The sequence below is a fragment of the Exophiala aquamarina genome (genome assembly GCF_000709125.1).
Source record: "Exophiala aquamarina CBS 119918 chromosome Unknown aczIA-supercont1.2, whole genome shotgun sequence".
Classification (NCBI taxonomy): domain Eukaryota; kingdom Fungi; phylum Ascomycota; class Eurotiomycetes; order Chaetothyriales; family Herpotrichiellaceae; genus Exophiala; species Exophiala aquamarina.
Window position 1 is genome coordinate 812,468 of NW_013550586.1, and position 25,283 is coordinate 837,750.

Here is a 25,283-nt window from a genome sequence, read left to right on the forward strand (position 1 = left end):
CTGCACATCCTCCTCCCCGATTATCTTTCGTCCTCTGATTCGAGCTGACCAGGAGTACAAGATCCATTCGCCTTCTGCCACAGAGGCACATGTCTCCTGCCTCTTGTCTTGCCGGCATAAGTCCTGTCTGAGCCGAGCATCGGTGCAGATAACGACGCTCTTCCTCCATCAAAACATCCACCTCACTGATAACCTTCTCCCTGAAAACCACTGATCTTCCGCTTCTTCTATCAACGCCCGCGAGGCTCTCCCCTCTCCCCTTCTTTCCTCACCAAGAACCCAGCCAGAATGAGCACTTACTTGTGGTACACGTTCAGCTGGAGTTCTTTGAGAAAGAGCCATGCGCCTTGGTAGCGCTGAAGAACACTCCAAGAACAGTCTGCGTACGTGATTCCCCTCACCGTACTTTGTACTTTGCTTCTCGTCGCGATACCTGTTCCGCGATAAAGGATTCTGACACCTTACAGTGATCAGCCTGTCCAACCCAATTTGCACATATCTATACAATAACCGGTTACATCACCCTTCCCTAAACGAGGGAAGGGGAGTCCTCCCATCTATCAACCAACCCGCGGGAATTTTATCCTCGAAACAGATCCTCCAACCGCCCTCTTATGCGGGTATCGCCTCGAGAGCCTGCGACCATGTCAATGGCCTCGATGTTCGGTTCAAATGCCCTGTCGCTTCCGCCAACCTTTCACCATGAGCATCGTCCTCTCCGGTTGACATCTGAAAGTGCACGCCCCCAACCCACCGGGGAGTGCCGATATCTTCTTCAACATCCTTCGGCACAGAATCAACAAAGATGTTCATGCCAATCCTTTCACCATAATCGAAGCGCCCCAGGAAACATCTGTGAGTGTGGCCATCAAGCATGCTATCATGTACACGAAACGAACAAAGACAAATCTTCTCCCGAAATCTCGGCCACATTGGTGGAGAAATTGAACTGCCTGATGGAGAAGGTCAAGCGTATGGAGGAAACTATTCAGAATGAACGACGAAGTCGAGAAAGTACAATGCACCGGGAGCGACAGTTGTGGGAGAGCGAGGTTCGCATTCTCCGAGAAGCCCTTGCGCCATTTTATAAGCACGACGAAGAGATGCGTCACAAGGTGACAGATATTGAAGACCGGGTGGAAGGTAATTATGATGAACAGGTCCGCCTTAGGGACCGCCTTGTCGCTGTCGATGACATGGCCATGACCCTGGAGAAGCGTGTCGAGGAACTTGAGGGCCAAAGACCCAAGAAGAGAAGAGTCAACCGTGCTCAAGGGCCAGAGGAACAGTTGCCAAACGGCCACATCTCATCTGATAACAGTGGACGACGGGTGTCATCAAGCATTGATGAGAGGTCCATCCATACACCATCGTCACGAGCCCTATCGCCATTGACCAATGCCTCGGCACCACCGCATACAGAGATGGAAGAAGCTCGTTCCAGTGGCATCTTGAACCTGGTTGAGCTACCTCGATCCATGCCATTCAACTTCCCTCCTCGTCTTTCGCCACCACAAGATGAGGCTAGGTCAAGTGGGTTCCTGAATCTCAACCTCGCTGACCGACTGGCTCAAAAGGCTGCATCAGAACGGGGACTTGACGCTGCTCAACGAGCCATACAAACACCGCCTCAAGACCGACCAAGTCCACCTGCCTCTGTCTATGCCAGGTCCGACCCAGAAATTGCCAGAGCAAGCTATACACCTCCAGCTGTTATGCAGCCAAGCAAACTCCCGTTAGTCGATATCATGGTGCTTCCGCCCATCAACACATCTCCACGCAAGAGAAAGCACTTTGATCACATTGCTTTGGATGTTCTTGCTGACGTCAGCGTTGCAAGCCCCCTCATTCATTAATTTTTTGATTTCTCGACTCATTTATATGTCACTTCCTTCCTTCCACCATGATGATATGGTATCCGTGACTAGTTTTGACTTCGACATCTGTTCAGGGCTTGAATTAGCAAGTGATTGATTAATGACGGTCATTGTTAAGGGCAAGATCAGGACAGGCTATTCGCGGCATGGTCCGCTATGACTTTCCAGACTAGGGTTGGTGGGTCACTCATTTCTACTATAATGGGGTTTCTTTGTACCGGCAGATGACGATGACGGTCGCTGTAAAAATGATAAGGACACTTACATTTGGGATTGGCTGTTGTACTTGGTTCTAATTCGTAGGCCACCTTTTCAAAGTCCCCATGTAGACTTCCTCGTGTTTTCCAGCCTAGAGAGCCGCCTAGAGAGGGTTGACAAGAGGTTTGTCAGAATAAAGTCGTGGATGGTGCGGGCATCTATTCAATTGAGCGGAAGAGGCGGGTGCTGGTGGTGCTTGTGATGATCAGAGAATCCCCCTACCTTGCCTAGCCTTGTCCTCTGAGAATTCTCGTGCCACGTCATCGAACTTGACACCTTCACGAAGTTTCGCGAGTGCTTCTTCTTTCTTAGAGTGCTTTTCGCACTTTTACATGGAACAACGATGAGATGGAATCAGAGCCATGCTTCTATCATTGGGAAGGCGATGTCAGCTGGGCGGGGTGAGCTTACCAGGATGTGCCTAACATTGATGGATTGAGCTGCTTTCAGTTTCCCAGCTGAACCGGACGAGCCCTCGTCCTCCTTGGCCTTGCCTTTGCCTTTATTTTTGGGAGCCATTAGTACTCGTATGTTCTCGTACGAGGTATGTGTGGAGGAGGTTCGATGTAAGGGTGGTGGCGTATTTTTGTCAGGTACAGGATAATATCGAGTGCTCGGTACGGAATCCTCCTTAGTTGGTAGTTGGTGCTGTTGCGTAACCCTGATCCTGGGAAATAGATATGCTCGGTGCGACAAAGCCAGAAGCCATTGATTAGTCCGTATGGGTGCCGACTACCTCGAGTCGCAATAGAGTAAAGACGCAATAACGTTTAAGACTGCCTGATGCGGAAAGGCCCACCCGTGTTAGCGCAGTCTTGGCGTGCTGATGATGCGTGCGGCGTGCGGCAGAAAGTCAAGTCGCTCACACTCCTTCTGCCACTCTGGCTGCTGGGCTGAGCGTCAAATAACTTTGGCCCAAAGACAAGTCAGAAGCCGTGGGTCTCCATCCATGCTCGCTCCCAACATGGACTCGTCCTTCACACAATGCTTCCACCATGGTCCTCAGGGAGTATGCAAGCAGAGACAGAGGAAGACGCCCAGGATGCGGTGCAATGACAGGTCGTTTCTCAACACCCAAATACGCGCCTGCCCTTGGGAAAGACGTGGCTATATAGATATACAGATTCACGTGACTTGTCCACTTCAATAATGATCTGGAGATTCGCGTTTTGAGATGCCCCAGACATCCGCCGTCGGCCAGCAGAGCTTGGGCTGCGATGCACCAACTGTGACTGATCATGATCCCCCATCTCCATTCCATCTCTGCCTTCAACATCACCCTGCCTCATCACCCTTCCCCTTTCACCCTTCCCATAATTCTATCATCACCACCACCACACACCCTATCGCGCTGCCCCCCTGCTTTGTTCATACCGAATCGAGCAATGCCACTCGCCCCTTGAGCATCCTTCTCCAGTAACACGACCTTGCCCAGTGCGATCCGCACTTTCGTGGAAGGCAAACTGCGAGTCGCCTCGCCTGAGACAGCCTTCGCAACCACCTTCGTCGCGAGCCGCCCTTCGACCAAAAAAAAGTCTACGCTGCCACCACCGAGCCATGGGGGCTGCGGTTGCAGGGTACAGATAAAACTCTGATCTCGGTGCGGGTGTCCATTAGGCCAAACGCTACTTGATTGAAGCATAGAATTGGCCATAGTAGAGATCACCCCGATCCCAATCGCGGGCGAAAAAGGGCTTACAACCAGAATCATGTCTGGAACAACCCCGTTCACGGCTCGCTCGCCAACGCAGTCAAACCAATATCCACCTTACTCACCTACTCACCCAAACCGTCCGTTTTATTCTCACCATGAACCATTTCAAATACCATCCTCACACTTAATACAAACCACTCCTCCTTTTCCACCTGCGTCTTTGGTACAAAGCCCTGTTCATAGCCGGCCTCCCACCATAGCGTCACCCTTGCCTGCACCAAACACTCTAGCACCTCCTCCATTACCAACAAGTTCTCATTTCCAATATCATCCAACAAGTCCACCTCAGTTGCGAATGCCATCGAATGGCTATCTTGTCAACTCCATGCCTGGATATGAGGGAACGTCGACGCATGCGCATCCGTCATCTCATCCTCCCCCTTCCTTGCCGTCACCTATAAGAGACCAACACCATCTTTCCAATGGCAGACAGGATGAAGCTGCTGTGGGAGAGTCGCGACCACCTTCCAAAGATGTGAGCTGTTATCCATCCAATGTTGAACTACCTACTAACTCCCTACTACAGAAGCCTGACAGAACAAGTAATCCCATGTCTTTCGCTAGTATTCTAGGTCCTTCGAACAACGAGCCATCACCTAAAGTTTCTGACGCAATACTGCCTCGTCCATCGACTCCAGCGCCGAAGCCCGTGGCAGAGACCAGGAAGAGCGTAGAAAAACACGAGCCGAAGAAACTGCCTTTCATGAATAGCAATGGCTCTGCACCAGCCAACGGTTTTACAGAAGCACGTTCCAAACCGGCGTTCAACGTGTCGACACCTAAGGAGTACATTGCACCTTCGAAACCACGCAAAATGGCGACAGATGGAGAAGCAGATAGAATTTTGAGGGCATTGGCTCTCATTGACCAGACCACTTATCACGACACAGATGCTGGCTTCTACGAATTCAAGAAATTATTTCAGTGGAGAACTCAGAAACGAAAAGCTGCCATTGAAGAAAGTGAATACCGCAAGAAAAGAGTAAGTCCTCATTTGAGCCCGTCTCTTATCCAGACCAGCCCTGCTAACCTCATCACAGCGTCGGACCACATACTTCCTAGACAATATCACCAAGTCCTTTGACGTTTCTGCCACGACCGGCGCACATCACTTCCGCGAACGGTTCGAAGCTTCCGCTGCAAAGGAGATTGCAGACAAGGATCACCAAAGCGAGAAAGAAAGAAAGAAAGACATGCAACGAAAACGCCGTCGTGAGCAGCAGATTAGGAATGAGACACAAAAAGTGGAAGAGCTTCATGAACGAGCAAGGGAAGCTGAAGATCAGGAGGAAGCACAGCGATATTTGAGGCAAGCGGAAAAGGCTCAGCAACGGATCAGGCAGACCACAGAACTCCTCGAGGGTGGCCCAGCACAGGAAGACATGGAAGTCCCTGCACCCGCTCCGAACTATGAAGGTGGTGTTACTTCGACATTCCAGCTTGGTTCCCCAGAGCCTGGTGAACCGCCTAAAAAACGTTCCAAGAAAGATGGCCCGTCCACCCGACCCAAGAAATCCAAGGCGCAAAAGCAGGCCGAGAAGGACGCTGCTGAAGCCGGTTACGCTGCCATGCAAGAGAAAGAAGCCCTCGTCCATATTGCCCCTAAGGAAGAAGTCAAAAAGGAGACTGTCTCCAAAGCCAAGAAGTCCAAAGAGGCCAAAGAGGCCAAAGAGGCCAAAGAAGCCAAGGAAGTCCCTGCCCTTGTCCCAGACAAGACAATCAACTATGAATCGAAAGGCTATAATCAGATCTACGAACAGATCTGGAGAGATATGGCTCGGAAGGACATTCCAAAGGTATTCCGCCTGAAGCAGCTTTCCCATACGACTCGCTATGAGAATCTACGAAAGACAGCTATCCTGGCCAGCAAACAGGCACGCAAATGGCAAGAGCGTACCAATAAGAGCATGAAAGATGTTCAAGCTCGAGCCAAGCGAGTTATGCGTGAGATGATGTCCTTTTGGAAGCGTAATGAACGCGAAGAGCGCGACCTTCGGCGTATGGCAGAACGCAAAGAAATTGAAGACGCGAAGAAGGCAGAAGCCGATCGAGAGGCAAACAGACAGAAGCGCAAACTTAATTTCCTCATTTCGCAGACCGAAATCTACTCTCACTTTATCGGTCGCAAGATCAAGACCGACGAGATTGAGAGGGCAACAGATGACCCTGAAGTGGCGGCCTCTGGTAGTGCGGCTAAACCGAACACCCACAATACTCACATGGACGACATGTCGGCTTCCAATGAGCATGGTAACCACAAGGTAACCAACTTCGAGGACCTCGACTTTGATGCAGAAGATGATTCCGAACTCAGAAAAGCAGCAATGGCCAACGCTGCGAGTGCTTTGCAAGACGCCCAGGACAAAGCCCGCAATTTCAATGGTGAAGATCCAATGGCTGCCTTTGATTCAAGCGATATGAACTTCCAGAACCCAACCATGGCAGGTGATGTTCAAGTCACCCAACCAAAGATGCTGCAAGCTCAACTAAAGGAGTATCAACTGAAGGGCCTCAACTGGCTCGTCAATCTATACGAGCAAGGCATCAACGGTATCCTGGCCGACGAAATGGGTCTCGGTAAGACTGTGCAGTCGATATCAGTAATGGGTTACCTGGCCGAACAGCACAATGTCTGGGGTCCGTTCTTGGTCATCGCCCCTGCTTCGACTTTACACAATTGGCAACAGGAGGTCACCAAATTTGTACCTACGATCAAAGTTTTACCATACTGGGGCAGTGCAAAGGATCGTAAAGTTCTGCGGAAGTTCTGGGACCGGAAGCACATTACCTACAACAAGGATTCGGAGTTCCATGTTCTTGTGACTTCGTATCAATTGGTTGTTCAAGATGCTCAGTACTTCCAGAAGATCAAGTGGCAATATATGATTTTGGATGAGGCCCAAGCTATCAAATCCTCGAGCAGTTCTCGATGGAAGGCTTTGTTGGCTTTCCAGTGTCGCAATCGTCTCCTCTTGACGGGTACACCTATCCAGAACAACATGCAAGAACTATGGGCATTGCTACATTTCATCATGCCGACACTATTTGACTCCCATGATGAGTTTAGTGACTGGTTCTCAAAGGATATTGAAAGCCATGCACAGAGTAATACCAAGCTCAATCAAGATCAACTTAAACGACTACATATGATCTTGAAACCTTTCATGTTACGCCGAGTCAAAGCACATGTCCAGAAAGAACTGGGCGACAAGGTCGAGAAAGACGTCTTCTGCGAGTTGACCTACCGACAACGAGCATACTACGCCAATCTTCGAAGCAAAATCAGTATTATGGATCTTATCGAGAAGGCGACTGTTGGCGATGATCAAGACACTGCGACCTTGATGAATTTGGTCATGCAATTCCGAAAAGTTTGCAATCACCCGGACTTATTCGAGAGAGCCGATACTCACTCACCATTTTCCATGTCATACTTTGCGGAGACTGCATCTTTCTTGCGAGAAGGTTCCTATGTACAGGTCGGCTATTCAGTGCGCAATCAAATACAGTACGACCTTCCACGGATATTGTGCAACGATGTTGGCAGACTAGATATTGCTGGTCCCAACAATCAAACTGCCGGCTTTCGAAGGGCTGGCTTTAGGTCTGATAAGATGGCTGGATTGTTGAAGATTTGGACTCCTGAGCACATCAAAGCATCGGCAGAAGGGGACCAAGCCTTCACTTTCTTGCGATTTGTCGACACTTCCGCCAGTGAAGCATGTGTCGCAGGAGATTCAGGCGTCTTTGAGCGTGCCATCGAGCTAAGGAAGGGCACAAGGCGAGCGATTACTGTGTTTAAAGATTCTGAGGTGCAGACCCCAATCCATGCCATGTTCAACATTGTGGAAAACAATCCAAGACAGGCTCTTGCGCAACTCGATCCGAATTCCAATCTAGCCAAATTATGCAGCGTCTCGAAGAATGCGCTCATCGACACTGGTTACCCTGTTCTTGAGCCAGCCGCTGGTCCAAAGGCATCGGCTCCTCCGATCGAAGTCAGCTGCTTTGACCAGTCTTCCCTTTCTGAACGACAATTGACCCTCTTCAGTTCAAAGATCCGAAGTGTCTTGTTCCCTCTAGACGAAACCTTGGAAGAGAACTTGTTGAAGAACGACGTAGCTCCCCAAAATTACCCACTATCAAACTTGCTACCAAAAGCTGAATCTGAAAAGGGGAGATTTACCCACATTGGAGTTCCTTCGATGCGACGATTTGTCACAGACTCTGGTAAGCTTGCGAAACTGGATCAACTACTCCGAGAGCTCAAGAATGGAGGCCATCGTGTTCTTTTGTACTTCCAAATGACCCGTATGATAGACTTGATGGAAGAGTATTTGACTTACCGCAACTACAAGTACTGCCGCTTGGATGGTAGCACGAAGCTTGAGGATCGTCGGGACACTGTCCACGATTTCCAAACGAGACCAGAGATATTTATCTTCCTGCTCTCTACCAGAGCTGGCGGTCTTGGTATTAATCTGACCTCTGCTGACACCGTCATCTTCTATGACTCCGATTGGAATCCAACCATCGATTCTCAAGCTATGGATCGTGCACATCGACTGGGTCAAACCAAACAGGTCACGGTCTATCGTCTCATCACTCGCGGTACGATTGAGGAACGGATCCGGAAGCGAGCAATGCAGAAGGAAGAAGTCCAACGTGTTGTCATCACAGGTGGAGATGGCGCCGGAGTTGACTTCAACACGAGAGATCGACGCGAAAACCGAACTAAGGATATCGCTATGTGGCTCGCTGATGACGACCAAGCTGCACTCATTGAGCAGAAAGAAATGGAGCTTTCTGAGAAGCCTGAAGAGGAGATAACAAAGAAGAGGAGCAAGAAAGCCGCCGCCGCCGCCGCTGCCGCTAGGAAGCGAAAAGGTGAGATGAGTCTAGATGACATGTATCATGAAGGTAAAGAACTTCTGTTGATCCCTATTCTAGTGATCGTCGCTAACTATGTTTTGCAGGCGAAGGACATTTCGAAGATGCCTCAGCGAAACCATCAGGTGCAGCGACACCAGTCGAAACGACTGAAACACCGGGACCCAAGAAAGGGCCAGGAGCTCGAGGTGGCCGAGGTGTCAGCAAGAAGGCAAAGACGGCCAAACAAAGACTGGCCATCGTTGATGCCGAAGGCGACTTGGGTATGGGCGGCTAATGAAAACCCGCCTTTTGCCAACAAGTCCATTTGTCATTTCAATACCTCACGTATTAATATGAAAGACCCAAATCGGGAGGAATTCTGGGCATTGCTTCAACAATAGAGAAGCAACATTGTGGCTTTTTCGCGTGTATGATTAGAAAGCATTTGAACGCAGGGGGGTTGCATTTCTCTCTTGCTAGGCAAAGTCTTGCAAACTGGATTGATGGGATGATGGTTTACAGATGCGACGAGAGTGGTGACCATCCTTGCGGCATTGTGAATGGAATGAAGATGACGAAAATCGGGGACAGGCCATGTGTTCAACGGGCGAGGTCTTCCACAAACTCTGTTCCCTCGTTCGCATCAGAGAAGAGGGACGAAAGACTTAGTTGTCATCAGCACTTTCCCCCACCGCCTGATATGACGAGCGAGAGGGTGAGAGATCTCAATCTGGGAGAGAGGACTTCTTCCAGACTTTATTACTTGAGGGCCCCAAGAATTCAAAGTAACGCTGGTTAGTTCACGCGTCTCCCTGGGTTATTGGCTTTTCCGTCGTCGACTGATGTGGGGTGGATTCTTCGGGGCAATGGTAACGGGAAACTCGAATGCTGTTTGTCGAGAGTAGATGAATATAGATGAATGAGTGTCGTTGAGATTCTTGTGTCAACTAACTATCTGGCCAGCTAGCTAGGGTCTCAAAGTTCCCTATCTGTCCTGGAACTGCCTCGCGAGTAGCTCCAATGGGTTATATCCCTGGAGATACTCCGATAGAGAGATGTTTATGTCACCCTGGAAGATATCAACAATATGTAAAAGAACTAATTGTTCGTTAGATTTGCGCTCAACTTAACTTGTGTTTTCGACTAGTCGTTCCTTTGGTTACATTGAATCGGTTGCGCCTTGCGCGAGAAGCCGAAAAGGAAGCCTCGTTAAGCCCCCTCGGCCAAGGGCCCGCAGGCCTTGACATTGGGGGGGCCTTAAAGGGGGGGGCCTCAGGATTTTCAGCACTACATACCACGTGCGAAGGCGTGCGAGCGTGGTAGGTTGCTACATAGCGATGAAGCCTCTGCAAGTTCGCGGAATCTATTGAAAAGGGGTGATGCCTTGATCGCTAAGTACTAGTTTTTAACTACTCGATTCTCTTCTCCCAGACAAGGATGTGCTGCGCAGGTAGTCAGGAGGGGGTATAATGGCAGCGCAGGGCCACCCAATGCTGGCCATAATTGATTCAACACTATGCGGTCGTCACTAAATATAGGGCGCTGTAGAGTTGATGCTTTTCAGTAGTAGATCAAGCGAAGCTGATGTACCTTGAGATGGTCCCGAAATTCGAGCTGTTGCGTGGTTAGTATTTCTTGCTCTGACGGATAGTATTTATACATACTCGACAATTTCTCAAGCGAAGACACCATCGACCTCCGATGGCGTGTGACCATCAATCAGCACGACCATTAGTTCAGAAAGACCATTTCCCGCAAACCAACGCCAAATATTCAACTTATGTTCAGGCGTAGTGGCAATTCGGCAGAGGACAGCCGCGCAAAGAAGGCCATCAGGGACGTGTTCACCCCGAATTTCGAGAGATACGTTCGGAGCAGAACCAAGGAGCATGTAACTTCCACGGTCACCAAAGCCATTAACGATCGTCGGCGGCAGCGGCAGCTAGCCATCCGTGATTTTTATGTCGTTGGGGCCGGTACGTTCCTGGGTCCGCCCGGGGGAGGCGCGTCACCGGGGCCGAATGTGCTGGCGACGAGGACGGCGAATATCAATCGTCTCGTTGTGGCTCTAGATCTGGCGAATTGGATTGGTACGTTGGTTGCGTCCCTTGCTGTCTTCTAGGATAAGCATGTTAACACGGGTGCGCACGCTAGACGGGGCTCAGAACCGAGACCAAATTGACATACGGCGACTCTGGGTCAAGACAGTAGATCCTTCGCAACCAGAGCGAAACTTCTCATCTTCAGACAGCCTCGTCCTCGCCAAAACCAGCGGAATAAGCCCCAAGTTCACCGCTGTCGACCATACCGCCGGGACTTATCAAGGCGCGTTTGTGTACAATGTCGGAGTTAATCTTCAGTGGCTACAGGCCATCCTCAGCAGCTCACCAGCCGCCGTGCTCGGGCCTGCGATCTCTGCTGAACTGTGGCCGGATCAAGCGGGCCAAGATGCAGCGAGGCAATTCTTGGAAAATTACACCCTGGTTCCGCTGAGAGTCTCGACCGCGAACACGACCGATGTGAACGTCGAGAGGATTGGTGTCACTCACTGGTGGGTTCCGCCTAACCTTGCTCAGACAGCCCTCTATCCTCCTACGCCGCCGCAGACGGTGCTTTATGTCTCAGTGAGGCCGGCGAGTCAACCATCCACAGCACCTCAAGCACCAGTGTCACTACCTCCCCCAGTAACACCAGGTCCGTTTCAGGCATCTGGTCACAACACAGCGGTACTAGGCAGAGATGGAGCAGCTCCACCGGCCCCTGAAGGATATCAGGGCCTCCCTCCTCCTCCGCCACTGCCAACTTACAACACAGCCACCCATGGAAATTGGAGGGAGGCAGGACGCCAAATAGACCCGCAGCATGCCGCTGCCGAGCTCAGTATGCAGCAGCATACGAACAGAAACCAGCAAAGGCTCCAAGCCCATATGTTACCGATAATGCAAGCAAATCCCAACGCAACAGATGAAGAATTATGGCAACGGGTGAACGCAAACCCCCCTGCAATAGAGCCGTTGGCACCAGAGCAAGAACAACCCCAGGTCCAGGTCCCGGCTTTCACCAGCTCTGGAGCACATAATTGGAATGTGCCTGACGGCACGTATGATGAATCGGTGCTCCATGACCAGGGGACAAACTCCCACCACCTGGATTTTGACAATAGCACTATGCCTTTCCGTGAGGCAGCGCCTGGTGCTCCTGGAGGGCAAGGACAAGAAAATCTCGGTTCCCAAGTAGCTGGCTTGCAGCCTGTGCAGCTATCCGCGTCAACGCCATCCGCTACGCCCAGACCGACCATGTCTGGAATGCCTGAGTCCGCGGGGGGGACAGACCGGAGCTCTCGTCGCTACAATGCCCAACCGCGAGGAGATTCATCACTCAACCAAGATCGGCGATTTCATATTCCATCGAACCATGACGCAGGGACAGCTCAGCCTCGACAGCTGTCAGGACCGCCGACGCCGCAACCGCCGCCAGCGCAGTAGGGGCCAATATTTGTGGCTCAAGAAATCCACCTTGCTTGTTATGATCAATCTCAAGTCCACGAGTCCACGTGAGGGAGAGAGATTTTAGTGTATAGAGGCCCGGTTGGGGAGGGGACTGTTCTCAAGCATTAGTACAAGATATGATCGGCAGGGCATACGCAAAAGACAGAGGGTATGTTAGGTAAATAATATCTACTTAGACATTGTGACAATAGGGTGCAATAATTCCGTCAAATTCCAAAAAGATATATAGCTACTATTAAATAGCGGCCGGCAATGCTTGGCGGCTTGGTCCACAGTTTGGGGCGCCTCCTTTGTCTTTGGCTTGTCCGCAACTTCCTCCCATCGGTACGAAGGTGTCGCTAGGTATAGGTAACGATCCGTAATGTGAGGATGGGCCTAGTGTAGAATCAAGAGACGCTAGACGACATATGGGACTGAGCCCTCTGTTGGAGCGGAAATGGTCGACCGCGCGCCTCCATGAACCTACATTCCTCTGTTCAGACAACAGCTAACGATCCATGTGCTCCAAAGCATGCCCACTCATGATTGTGTGACCTTTGCTACCAACTTCCCCCTGTGAATCAAGACTAGTGATTGGCCTACCGGCTGAGACAGAGGAATCTACTAGCGCATAACTAATTTGTGACTTCATAGCTAAAGGACAAGGTACGCAGCACGGCTGCTTCTCATGAGAGTGCCAGGCCCCCGTCCCCGTCCCCGGGGTTGGAATCGAAACCAACATTTACCTTGGAGCCTCGTAATAGACACAGGTTTCAAAGAAGGAGAGCAACAACAGGAGTAGGCGCAGTACAGACTATCGAGATTGCACCGCGGACTGTCTCAATTGAAGATGTTGATGTGATAATTAGCGCTCACATTCACCAGCGGGATCTGGAGATCCGTCACAATAGCGCCGGGAGATACAAGATCTGCATGATCATTCCAATGAGAAGGAATTAGCGGGTTACCTCTTTGGAAGGCTGGACGAGACGCACGACTCACGAGTTATGGAAAGCAAGTTAAGGTTGCTGATGGCTACGGGTCTATCTACTTGAACGTCATCGGTATGCAATCTGGGCTAGCAAGATGCGCGTGGCAAGGCTGTCCCAACATTTGAAGCATGAGAGATTGGTACATAACAATGTGAGATTAGCTTGTACGTATTACTTTACTGCAAGCACTCGTGGCTCAACAATAGTCATTCTGGAATGATGAAACGGCCACGAAGCTGAGGAGGGATTGACACCAAGCGCAGGAGGTCTGTTGCAGCCTGGTCGAGGTTGTGTATTTCTATTCTACGGAGTACTCTGCTTCTCATCGATGAGTCAGGGGCTATATCCGAGAGCCAGGGCCTTGCTGGCCAAGCCGGATAGTGAGGACAAGACCCATCTCAGTCTCGGATCCCACCCGGGATATATGCATAGCAAGGAAAAGCCGCCACAAGTGCTTGGAGCATTGTGTCAATGGCTTCGCGTGGTCCCCAAGATTCACCCGTGGGTGTTACAGATCCGAACATCGTATAATCTAACCGCAATGATAGCATCCAAACGAATCAGCGACAGGCTCCCTGCTTAAAGAGCTAACCAGAAATGAACTATCACGGTGGATGAAACACGTTATATAGGAAGGGAGGATCAACATAGCAAGAACGGGAGTCAATGAAGGCCCCTTGACTTCAAGAAGGGAACACGTGCAGCTGCTTCTGTGTGTAAGGTTTCACTTGCCATTGGAAAGAAACCTGTCCTGTCTCACAGACTCCCAGCCATACACGGTCTTTCATATAGCCGTTCCCCTTTGCCAGACTAGCCATCGATGGAGCAGATAGCGAAACACCAATTTGAAGTATGTCCATTGGTGTTTCGTGGAAAGCCATGGGGCCTTTTTCAGGACGATTGCTGCTGGACGTCCTTGGCATCCGGCTCCTCAAACAGGCCTGGAGTGTGTTGGATTGCACCACCTAAACAATCGGCAGATGGGCTTAGGATGTGCTGTTGTCTATATAACGTTCAGCCTGGCTCTATGTCTCCGACCTTCTTCTCTCAAGCGCTGGCACATAATCTCCATTCGCGCTCGACAGATACAGCAAACAATACCAATCACACATCCCCATGGCGACCAAGCAACTATCTGCGATAGTTCAGGGACAGAAGAATGAAGCATTCGACGCATCCATGGGAAATGAAGTCCAACTGGCAAAGCTCGGTTATGAACAAGGTATGCTTGAGAATGCCAGCTCCACAATAGAAGGTCTCTGGACAATAAACTGATCACTCTGTTTCCGGAATATAGAGCTCAAGCGTTCCTTCAGCTTGATTGGCATGGTTGGCTTCAGCTTCTCCATTGTCACCAGCTGGACTGCGCTGGGAGGCACACTGATCGTCGGTATTGTCGCTGGTGGTTCGGCGGTCATGGTTTGGTCGTGGCTTGGAATATCTGTTCTTTCATTGTGCGTCGCATACTCTTTTGCTGAGGTGAGTCGGAAACTTTTCGGACTTGGATTCTGAGCCTTTCAATCTCAGAGGATAATATGCTGACCGATTCAATCTTTAGATGTGTTCTGCTTACCCGATTGCTGGCGGTCAATATTCATGGATATTCATCAGCAATTCAGAGACTACCGTGTATACCGCGATGATACTGACATGTGGACTGTCTTCATCAGGGTTGCGATATTGACACCTCCAAAATATGCAAGAGGAGCAGCGTGGGTGACCGGTTGGTTTATGTGTACTGGTGCCGTGGCCATGGGCGCCACGACCAATTTCGTAAGCCTCCTCTCCTTCCACTAGTCTCTTACAATATGCTATGTCGTCCAAAGACTGACACCACTATCTCGACCGCAATGGTAGATTGCAGCCAGCTTCCTCCTCGGCATGGCCAACCTCAACAACCCAAGCTACACGATCGAGCGCTGGCACTGCGTGCAGGTGACATACCTCTTGGCCATGTTCACAGCACTCATCAACGTCTTCTATTCGCGATTTTTGAACCATATCTACACATTCGCACTCGTGTTCAACGTCTTGTCGTTCTTTGTCGTCACGTTTACCATCCTTGTCTGCAAGGACAACAAGCAACCCGCCAGCTTCATCTTTAGCGATTTCCAGAACGAGACAGGCTTCGAAAGTCCCGGTATGGGTATCATGATTGGGCTCTTGCAGTCGTTCTTTGGTGAGTTCCCTTTGCTCCTTCCGCTGCTCACAGGACCTCTTCTTGATTGTCCACCTTTTTGAAACGTATCTAGCTGACATTGTTTCTTCAACCGCCAAGGGATGGCCTGCTATGACGCCCCGAGGTAAGCACATTCTCCTCGCTCCACTTCTCCCGCTTTCAGTTTGAGCTCCAGACTGACGAAACCTGCCTTCATACAGCCACATGACAGAAGAGATGCTCAATCCAGCGAAAGAAGCGCCAAAAGCAATCGTTCTCAGCGTGTACCTCGGCGCCGTGACGGGATTCGCCTTCCTAGTAGCGGCGTTCTCCTGCGTTGGGGACCTGGAAACGACAGCGCTGACGTCCACGGGGGTGCCGCTGATCCAGATCTTCTACGACAGCACGAACAGCGTGTCAGTAGCGACAGGTCTCGCGGCCATGATCACCGTCATCCTCATCATCGCCGCCAACAGCCTCATGGCTGAGGGCTCACGCGCTCTATGGGCTTTCGCACGTGACCACGGCCTTCCCTTTAGCAGTGTCTTTGCTAAAGTCAACAAGCGCAGCCACGTGCCCGTCTACTCGATCATCCTGTGTCAGATGGGCTTGAATAGCCTTTATTTCGCCTTCTACACAGGCCTCGCCACCGTCATCTCCATCGCCACATTTGGCTTCTACCTCTCGTACGCAATGCCGCTGCTCATGCGTCTGCTCATGCGTCTGTGGAGCTACTTCAACGGCTCGAACCCTCAGTCGAGACAGATGCCCGGTGCATACACACTCGGCAGATGGAGTCCGTTCATGAATGCCATAGGATTAGCGTTTCTGGTATTCGCTGGAGTTGATTTCAATTTTCCACAGGTCGGGCCTGTCAATGCCGAAAACATGGACTACTGCAGCGCCGCATTTGGTGTCATCGGCCTCATTAGCGTCGTGACTTGGATCTTCGACGGAAAGAAGAGCTTCACAGGTCCACAGACAGAATTTCTCGCTTGTATCAAACTCGAAGAAAGGCTCAAAGCACGAGGTGCTGTGGGTTTTTCAAAAATGTAGGGTCAGTCCGTCTTTGTTGGCACAAGTGAGCCACGAGCAGAGAGTCGATACTGGTTAAAACGATCCACCAGAAAGGGTCTTCAATACAATAACCATCATACATGAAGTCTGAAAATTCAATTCGATCGAAAGACTTATTGTAACTGAGAATAGAATGCCCGGGCACGCTTTGCTTGTCCTGGATCCACATCGGACTTCCATCCATGAGGATATTCATGTGCATTGCCATATGGCAATTCATGAGGCTCGGAATAATTGGATGCTCTCATTGGGCATGTGTCAAGAGAGAGACTTGGGATTGATACCTTCCAGCTAATGCCTCACCTTGGTGAATATTAAATATTCGAAGTGGGCTGATGCCTGTAAATCAATTTCCCTTCTCGGTCAGGCACCAACAATCGTTGTTTCGAAGCTTCAACATCATCACTGTCACTATCACCGTCGTCATCTGACAGATCGTATATTGAGCCTGGGTGTCGTCTGCGCTTAGTATCGAGTTGCAAGTCTAGCTTCGGCGCCTTTCTCTTCAATATTCTGCCAAAATCTTGGGCATCCGCATTAGACTCGGCCCTTGGGCCTGCATTGTGGGTATCAGTAGTAAGTTCGATAGAATTCTTGATCTCAGATTGCCTTTTCGAACTATTTTCCCATGCTCTGATCGAATGTGGAGAACGACATTTTGGCTGCTGAGGGCCATGCGGATATTTAGTAAAAAGCCGATCTGGACCTCCCTCATCTTGCGACGCTCTTGAAGTTTCTGGCATCAGAGTTCCATTTCTTTCAAGTATGCCAGATAAATTTGCATCTAGGCTACTATCAGTAGGGTCTCCCATCCGCTTTTCATCCCACCTCAACCTAAAGGGTATCCTCAGCATAGTCGGTGATGATTGGAGAGTCAGGCGTGACAAAGCGGAGTCCTTTTGGAGGCTGATTGCCGGTGGTTCTCTTCTGGATCTCCGTGTTGGCGCTGTGCAGGACCGGAAAGACTGCTGACCGTTAGAAGCGTTATTCAATCTTGCTTCCCAGGCTCGTGCAGGCTCTTTTGCATTCGGCCAATTATTTTCAATAGCCGACAAGATTTCATCAGAGAGCCTGCCTCCTACGTCTCTCTTCGGTAAGAGTGCGAAATGCATCGTCCTTGAGAAAGGCTTATAAGGCTCTTCGACTGGGACATATCTACGTTTGCGGGGAAGCTTGTTGTAGGTTTTTTCCAGATAGCTCTGAGAGCAACTGAGATGCTTGATCGACCCGTCGTCCATGAAGTCAACAACGGGTGCTTTTGGAGGTTTCGGATGCCAAGTCTTGACTGTGCGTTGATAGAGGCTTTCGAATTCAGTTTTATGAGGCTGGTCGGAAAACCAAGAGTGGTTGAGAGCCGCCTCCGCAGTCATCCTTGCATCTTCGTCGAGCACTAGAAGATTTTCCACAAATTCCCTTGGACGCGTCCTCAAGGATTGCCAATCGGTTGACTTCTGGAGAAATTCGAGGTTGCAGTCTTTGGACAGTTTTTCTGAGAAGTAGTTGGTAACAGGGTCGCAGAATGCTAAGCCGCCTGTCAGGAGTACGACAGCCACGCAACCGACAGCCCACATATCCACAGCTCGAGTGTATGCGCGATTCTGGACCTTTTCTTGAACGTCTGATGAGATCAACATTTCTCTTGCGCTTCGTCAGCTTCGCATTCATTTTTCGACAATAAAGGGGGATTGACATACGGAGCAGCATATTCGTGAGTGCCAATCTGTGTTGACATCAGATGCCTTTGGTTTAGAATCCTGCGTGCTGCACCGAAATCGGTAAGAACTATTCGACATCCGGCAGATGAACTGGTCATCAGAATGTTGTCAGGCTTGATGTCTCTATGCACAATGTTTCTCTCATGCAGGAACGACACAGCGACCAGGATCTGGCGTATGATTCCTGCTGCTTCAACTTCAAGCAACATCCCATTCTTCGACTCAATGTAAGAGAATAAATCGCCTGCAGTGACGAGATTTTGCATCATATACCTGAAACTTTAGCAAAGCAGGGAACCAAAGCAACATAACAGTGATACTCACAATGTATTATTGGTGATGAAGACCTTTTCGATACCGATGATATTTGGCTTCATTCTGTCAGTGATGATGCCACAAGCACTCTGATTGACTCACATGGTTGATCGAAGCGAGTATCTCAATTTCACGGAAATAAAGCTTCAACTTTTCCTCGACGCTCTTTCCCCTCTTTCGTTCATTGATCCAATCTTTTAACTTCCACATCTGAACTCGGGAATCAGAGTCTTTGGCAGGGACTGGTTGTTCGGGGTGACCAAATCTGTTGAGCCTCCTAGGTATAAGTTTCCGGATGTCGACCATTTTGCAAGCTACTTGCACTCGCGTTCTTTGTTCAATAGCCATGAAGACCTTCCCGAAAGCTCCCGCACCAAGCAATCTGTCTGTTATAATGTAATCATTCCGGAACCGCTGAGCGAGTCAGTCTCTGTCCAGGTCGGAGCAGAATGAACATACAGCCATTTCACATTCTTGGGTCAGATCAAAAGCAGACTTGTCGTGTGAGCCAGAGGTTCCGGTGAAGACAAGATAAGTATTGCGAGACAGTTTGAGAACATCTCCATCGCTGAGGAGATATTCGCCATTCCCTTGTCCAATAAGACTTCCATTCCAGTACGTGCCGTTGCGAGATAAGTCTTCAGCATAAACAAGAGTATCCACCTCATTGGGTTCATCATTTTCGTAAACCACGGTGTAGAGTCTGAGGTGTCTTTTTGAGACGTGAGGGTCGTGCAGGACGTATTGACTGTACGATTGTTAAGTCGCAGGTGTGTATGCTCAAGTCAAGACCTACCACCGGGTACTGTCACGACCGACAATTATTTCACGATTGGTGCAGATTTCTTTTCCTGGTAATGCTAGTATAACTGGGGCCGAGAAAGATGGAAGACCAATGCAACAAACTCCCTAATATATTACCAGCTGCATCTTTGTGCAGAAGAATGCCGGCGAGTGGAGGCTTTTCCGCAGTTCCATGAACATCGCTCATATATCGGACGCCAGAGGAGGGCAAGAAAGGCATTAGGAAAGCAAGTACGGGATTACCTCAAGGAAAGAAGAAGGAAAACAACACAAACGCGAATCAGAACAGCCAGGTCGCCCATGGCAAGAAAAAAAAAAGGCACGAATGGACCACGTCAAGTGACAAGTCATGAAGAAGCAAAAATTCAGAAGCAAGAGGACAGTAGGAGCATTTATCATTGATTTATCATTGAATATTGGAAAGCACGCGTCTTTTCGACGTGCAGTGCTGAGAGGCGTATACGAGTAAAGTTGAGGAAGGAGCGATGCAGTCATCGGGTCGGCACGTGATCAGTAGACATACTGGGATTAGCGTGTAAATGGCGCCAAGCAAACTGAGGTCACAGCACACACCATTTCGTCCACAAAACCCCCTCACGAGCTGCTTCCCTCTTGTTTACCATCTCTCATCCAACATCCTCATCCTCGACAAATCGTAAGTTTTCCAGTCGCTACTTTGCGGCCAACCGGCTCAATGAGCAGGCACTACTGTGATGAATACCACTAACAGCTCATAGTCGAATTTGAACGAAGATGAGAGCCAAGTGGAGAAAGAAGCGAGTTCGAAGACTCAAGCGTAAGAGGAGAAAGACGAGAGCACGCAGGTATGTCCTCAAGTCTTGGATGAGTATCAATTGGAAAATCACTGACTCCTCCCACAGCAAGTAATTGTGTCAATTGCTCCATCACATCTTCCTCTCTCGACCAATGTCAATGAACTTTCTCCCAGTACAATTAGTCGTCCAAAAGTCTCAAGCGCAGACGGCAATTTGACCTGGACCACTCTTTACTGCGACCGATTCCGACATTCGCAACAATGAAGTGGGTTATACAAAGTCTCGGCCTTACAGGCATCGTCTTGTCACCCGTGTGTCAATTCATGTAATCGTGTAGGAGGAGTGGAGGATGGTTAAGCCCAGTGGAGCTTTTAGGCACATTGCTTATGATGTCTTGGGTGTTCCGAAGAGGTTTTCGGTCCGCAGAAAATTATCTCTGACAATTCTTTCGACGCCCAAAGACTCTTTTTTCTCATGGTCAGAGCTTGCAAGCTATCAAAAGTGGTTCGAAGTCGTTCACTTGAACGGCAAATACTGTCTTGAATGAATCAATCCATCGGCTCTGAACCAATACCTTCGTAATCTGCTGCTCCTTGTGACTCTTCCCTCGCAAATTCTACAACTAGTCGTAGTCTACAGCAGCGGATCACCTTCTGTTTCTCCTCGCGAGCAGTCTCAGAGTTAGCATTTCGCCTTGGATGTGGGCACTGTTGCACGTGTCGTCTGCAGTACTTCCCGTCCACCATTGGATCGTGTGTGGGGCAAGCCGCCTCTGACCGAAAATTAATTTTCGGAGTTGGAGAAACTTCACGATTCTTGACCCGCGACGCCGCACCCAACGCTCTTCGCTTGCAGTTCACATCCTGCAAATCTTGCACATCATCCGGAGTGGCAATCGAAGACACAATGAGCGAGAGAAAGAGAAAAGCAGATGCTCAGCAGAGCGAGAGGCCGTCCAAGAGGCCCCAGAACGCTCGAGTCCGAGTTTCTCATTTCACCGGGCCCGACGTAGCCAGACCAGTTGTCGGTAAGTGGAATAGCAAAAGAGGGACCTGAAGTGTCTTCATGAATGCTAATGGACCCCTCTAGCTTCCTCCCCTGGTATAACACTTCCTTCAAAAGCCAAATTCCACTCTTTTTCCAAGAAAAACAAATCCGACCTCCTCCTCCACTCGACCTCACACCCCACAATAGACTTCACGGCTGTGGAAACCAGCACCAGCAATGCGACCGAGAAGCACATCAGACACTACCTTGCTATCTTCGACCCTGCCACCAACGAGTTGAAGGTGACAGATGCCAAGAAAATGACCGTACGAAGCACCGTCCGCCAGGTTGAGCATGCCGAAGAAGACGAGGAAGAAGGCACATCCTCCTTCCCACCAGCGACACCTTTTTCTCGCGCAGCTCTGACCGAAGCATTCGGAACAAAAAAGTCCAAGAAAGCCGTGGCTTCAGTGGCAGAGAATCGTCTGCTAGCTGGTAGCGGCGAGCACGCCGACGACCCGATCTCCAATGCGATCCTCTCCACAATCAAGGACGAAGACGACGTGGCCAACAGCGTCGAGTCCGGGAACACGAACCTTTCACGGTCTAGCAAGCCTCTCCCACAAGCCGACCTCTCAGCCACCGAGATCCGGGACGTCTATCCTCTATCGGCACTCGTCTTTCCAGCGCCTCCATACACGACCCTCTCCCAAATGCCCATCGCCTACTGGCGGGACCACATCAAGTCGAAGAAGGACGTCCGCTCACGCTCGCGCTTCGTCGCAAACCGCGTCCAATACCTCACCCAATCGTACCTCTCCAACCCGGCGGATGAGCATCTCCTCCTCAACCTACAACTGCTCCGCTACATCCTCCTCCTCATCGAGCTACATACATACATCTCACGGCTCCCGCAGCGGCGACCGATCCCCCCGCCCGACAAATGGCCAGCCAAGACGACCTCAGACTCGAGCCTGTCAACGGCATTCCTGAGCAATTTGATCGCCCGCTTCCTGCCTACCAGTCAACCAACAACACAAGCCAAGACCCTCCTCACAACCACCATCCTCGCGCTCACACTCCACATTCCCCCGCCCAGGTTCCAGCACGGCTCGAAAATCCTCATCACGGAGCCCACAGACATCGCGCTCGACCTAGCATTACAGTCAACCGAGGTCTCCAAGCTCTTCCGCGAGCTAGGTTGCAAGCTAGAGAGCGTCAGCGACGGAGACCTGCGGGCCTGGGGCCTGGAGAAGGTGGTCGGCAAGGCCGGCAGGAAGATCACGGATGAGGACGGCAAGGAGATCACGCTGCCCAGACCCAAGTTCGCGAAGCTCAGGTTTCCCGTTGAGTTTCCCAAGGTCAGTGCTGGGAGGCCTGGGAGACGGTAAATAGTGGCGATTAGAAGCTGTCGACTGGTTGTTGTTAGTGAGCGAAACATGTTGTGTCTGTCAGTCGGGTTGATCCTTCCATTTCGCACCTGGTTGAAGGAAAGGCGTGCAGAAGAAAGCGTACAATCCGCGCCGGCATTAGTCACGTCACTGCGTACTGAGAACGAAGCACGGAGATGCATACTTTACAATTATCACACCAAGGAACAGGACGCGTGATGGAACGGAACACCTCTTTTTGTAGAACGATAAAAATGGCTATCCGCAGATAGCGATTTCATATTGTGTTCATGGTTTCGCCAGCTGCCGGAGGAACCAGATGGCCTCAATCCATTTCAGCCATATGGCGAAGCAAGAGTATTTTAAAATATATAAATCTGACAGGCAGAAAGGAACCATTCTCACCGAATGAGAGACATATTCTTCCGCTCCAGTTCAGAGGTGGCTGAAGAGCCGGACTTTTGCTAGCTTTCCTGATAGCAAAGAAGAAAAAGACATATAAATCATCACCTCCTTGTCTTGCCAGATGTTCGTTATCTGTCAATCCAGGTCACTCCCAACAAACCGCCTTGAGGTACCAATGTGGGTTGGAGATTTACGCTGCTGAAGCGGCAACAGGCATTACGCGCTCTTCGAGTGCCTCATCCAATGCAGGCTCAGGAGTTGTGTTGGCATGTTCGATCTGGGCATCTGTCCAAAGGGGTTCGACAGGCTTGGCATCCTTGACACCGACACCGACGAATCCACCTTGGGCTTCCCAGTCGGCCACGCGCTTGATCTCAAGGCGGTTCCAGACGTTGTCGAGAGCGCTCACCAGCTCGGCTCGCAGCTCGGCAGTATGGCCTGGTGTAGGGGTGACGCGGAGCCTCTCTTCACCTCTGGGCACGGTGGGATAGTTGATGGATTGAACGTAGATGCCATAATCGCTCAAAAGCATATCGGATGCTTTCTTTGCGGTTTCGGCATCACCTACAAGGATTGGGACGATGTGAGAAGGGTTGGGCATGACTGGAATTCCACGCGCGGTGAGGTCGTTTTTCAACTCTCGGGTGTGCACCTGCTGGAGACGCCTGTCTCCTTGATACCGAACCTGGTATTCAATGGCAGTGCGGGCGCCCGCCATGGTTGCAGGAGGAAGACTGGTGGTGAAGATGAAACCGGGAGCAAGAGATCGAACTGTGTCGACCAACGCGGCGGAGCCGGCGATGTAGCCACCAACACAGCCGTATGCTTTGCCCAGTGTTCCGGTAATAATGTCGATTCTATCCATAACAGAGCCCTTCTGAGACGCCTTGGTCCTGTTAGGATTGGCATAGACATCGTAGTCGAGATGCTCGGCAACACCTGCACCTCGCGGGCCATACATGCCGACAGCATGGACTTCATCCAAAAAGGTCAGGGCACCATATTTGTCAGCCAAATCGCAAATGGCCTCGATGGGAGCAACGGAGCCACACATGCTGTAGACAGATTCAAAGGCGATGATTTTGGGTTGTTCTGGAGAAAGGCTGGCGAGTTTGTTTTCGAGGTCGACCAGATCATTATGCTTGAAGACCATCTTCTTTGCACCAGAGTGACGGATCCCCTGGATCATGGAAGCATGATTCATGCTGTCGCTCAAGATGACACAGTCGGGCAACTTGCTACCCAAGGTAGCCAAGGTAGCGTCGTTGGCAACATAGCAGGACGAGAAGACCAATGCACCTTCTTTGCCATGAAGATCGGCCAAGGACCGTTCAAGGGCGACAGCATGCTTATTGTGACCCGAGATGTTTCGAGTTCCGCCGGCGCCGGCGCCATAGTTGTCAAGAGTTTCGTGCATGGTTTTCAAGACGTGCTTGTTGCGGCCCATGCCGAGGTAGTCATTGGAGCACCACACGGTGACTCGTTCCTCCTCTGCTGCCATGTGAGCCCGGGGAAATTCCTTGGCCAGACGATTGATGTTGTTGAAATAGCGGTAAGACTTGTCCTTGTGTTTCTTTTCAAGCTCCTTGTTGTAGAATGCTTCATAGTCGTAGCGGGGCGTAGGTGGGGCATTCGGCTTTGGACCAGCATAGGTATCGGGGTTCTTGACAGCGGGTTGGGATTTGGTTGGTGGTGGAGCTGGACAGATCAGTCATGGAGGATTGGAAATTGCAATAGGGGCTCAAATACCAGGTTGGGCAGGACGAAACATGTTGGTATCAACGCTGGCCTTCTTGTCGGAGGAAGTGTGCAATTTCTTCTCGAGGAGAGACTTGACCACACCAGTTCCGGTAGCCAGCTTCCCATAGCTGCGGTGAGAGCCAATGCGAGCGCTCTGGACAGCGAGGGCCTTGTTCATGACAGGGCATCGTCGAGCAATGAATTGCAAGTTGGTAATGGCACCGCCACCAGGAGATTGGTGGGTGGAGCTGGAGAGGGAGCGCAGAGTTGCGGGAGAGGTCTTCTTCAAGAAGGGGCAGACGCCCTTGGACTGGCGAAGGAGAGCCTCCATTTTTCTGGAGATTCAATAGCAAGACGAGGCAAGTGAGTGAGTGCAGGTCGAGATGTGTAGAATGAAGGGAGGAGGAATAGAGCAACTTGGTGGAAGCGTCGGGTGCAGAAATGTCAAAGTGTACAGATATGGGGCAGTAATAATCGTGGTGTATTCGTATTGTCAGAATATTCTTGCTACGGGCTCCGTTACCCACCAAAAAAGGTCGAGGGTCTTGCTTTGGTCCCTGGGGCACACATTCAAGCAGGGCACGCAAGGGTTTCTAGGGGCGCCCAGCCCACCGGCGATTCGAGCGGTTGGTATTGACATTGCAGTTATTGGTCAGCGCTAGGTTTACTAAGGCACATCGGCAGTGTGGTGCCTGAGGAGCCTCTAGGGGCGGG

General features: G+C 50.6%; 7 protein-coding genes across 7 annotated transcripts; 4 read left to right on the forward strand and 3 right to left on the reverse strand.

Moving 5' to 3' along the window:
* Window positions 1–659: 659 nt before the first annotated feature.
* A1O9_02131 (uncharacterized protein) lies at window positions 660–1,856 on the forward strand (the record flags this gene model as incomplete). Its single annotated transcript, XM_013407706.1, has 1 exon — window positions 660–1,856. One exon carries the CDS (start codon window positions 660–662, stop codon window positions 1,854–1,856), a length of 1,197 nt encoding a protein of 398 aa, XP_013263160.1.
* Window positions 1,857–1,884: 28 nt separating this feature from the next.
* A1O9_02132 (peptidyl-prolyl cis-trans isomerase pin4) lies at window positions 1,885–2,654 on the reverse strand (the record flags this gene model as incomplete). Its single annotated transcript, XM_013407707.1, has 4 exons — window positions 1,885–1,943; window positions 2,143–2,238; window positions 2,358–2,460; window positions 2,547–2,654. 4 exons carry the CDS (start codon window positions 2,652–2,654, stop codon window positions 1,885–1,887), a joined length of 366 nt encoding a protein of 121 aa, XP_013263161.1.
* Window positions 2,655–4,663: 2,009 nt separating this feature from the next.
* A1O9_02133 (DNA helicase INO80) lies at window positions 4,664–9,016 on the forward strand (the record flags this gene model as incomplete). Its single annotated transcript, XM_013407708.1, has 3 exons — window positions 4,664–4,831; window positions 4,890–8,769; window positions 8,826–9,016. The coding sequence occupies 3 exons, from the start codon at window positions 4,664–4,666 to the stop codon at window positions 9,014–9,016; spliced, it is 4,239 nt and encodes a 1,412-aa protein (XP_013263162.1).
* Window positions 9,017–14,317: 5,301 nt separating this feature from the next.
* A1O9_02134 (uncharacterized protein) lies at window positions 14,318–16,415 on the forward strand (the record flags this gene model as incomplete). Its single annotated transcript, XM_013407709.1, has 6 exons — window positions 14,318–14,423; window positions 14,499–14,680; window positions 14,760–14,830; window positions 14,872–14,974; window positions 15,059–15,384; window positions 15,581–16,415. The coding sequence occupies 6 exons, from the start codon at window positions 14,318–14,320 to the stop codon at window positions 16,413–16,415; spliced, it is 1,623 nt and encodes a 540-aa protein (XP_013263163.1).
* Window positions 16,416–16,750: 335 nt separating this feature from the next.
* Window positions 16,751–19,490, reverse strand: A1O9_02135 (CAMK protein kinase; the record flags this gene model as incomplete). Its single annotated transcript, XM_013407710.1, has 7 exons — window positions 16,751–18,074; window positions 18,131–18,424; window positions 18,476–18,522; window positions 18,569–18,880; window positions 18,926–19,214; window positions 19,263–19,317; window positions 19,388–19,490. 7 exons carry the CDS (start codon window positions 19,488–19,490, stop codon window positions 16,751–16,753), a joined length of 2,424 nt encoding a protein of 807 aa, XP_013263164.1.
* A 1,462-nt stretch (window positions 19,491–20,952) lies between these two features.
* A1O9_02136 (uncharacterized protein) lies at window positions 20,953–22,424 on the forward strand (the record flags this gene model as incomplete). The annotated part of the gene is made up of 2 exons (XM_013407711.1): window positions 20,953–21,073; window positions 21,136–22,424. The coding sequence occupies 2 exons, from the start codon at window positions 20,953–20,955 to the stop codon at window positions 22,422–22,424; spliced, it is 1,410 nt and encodes a 469-aa protein (XP_013263165.1).
* Window positions 22,425–23,019: 595 nt separating this feature from the next.
* Window positions 23,020–24,900, reverse strand: A1O9_02137 (5-aminolevulinate synthase, mitochondrial; the record flags this gene model as incomplete). Its single annotated transcript, XM_013407712.1, has 2 exons — window positions 23,020–24,527; window positions 24,579–24,900. 2 exons carry the CDS (start codon window positions 24,898–24,900, stop codon window positions 23,020–23,022), a joined length of 1,830 nt encoding a protein of 609 aa, XP_013263166.1.
* Window positions 24,901–25,283: the final 383 nt, after the last annotated feature.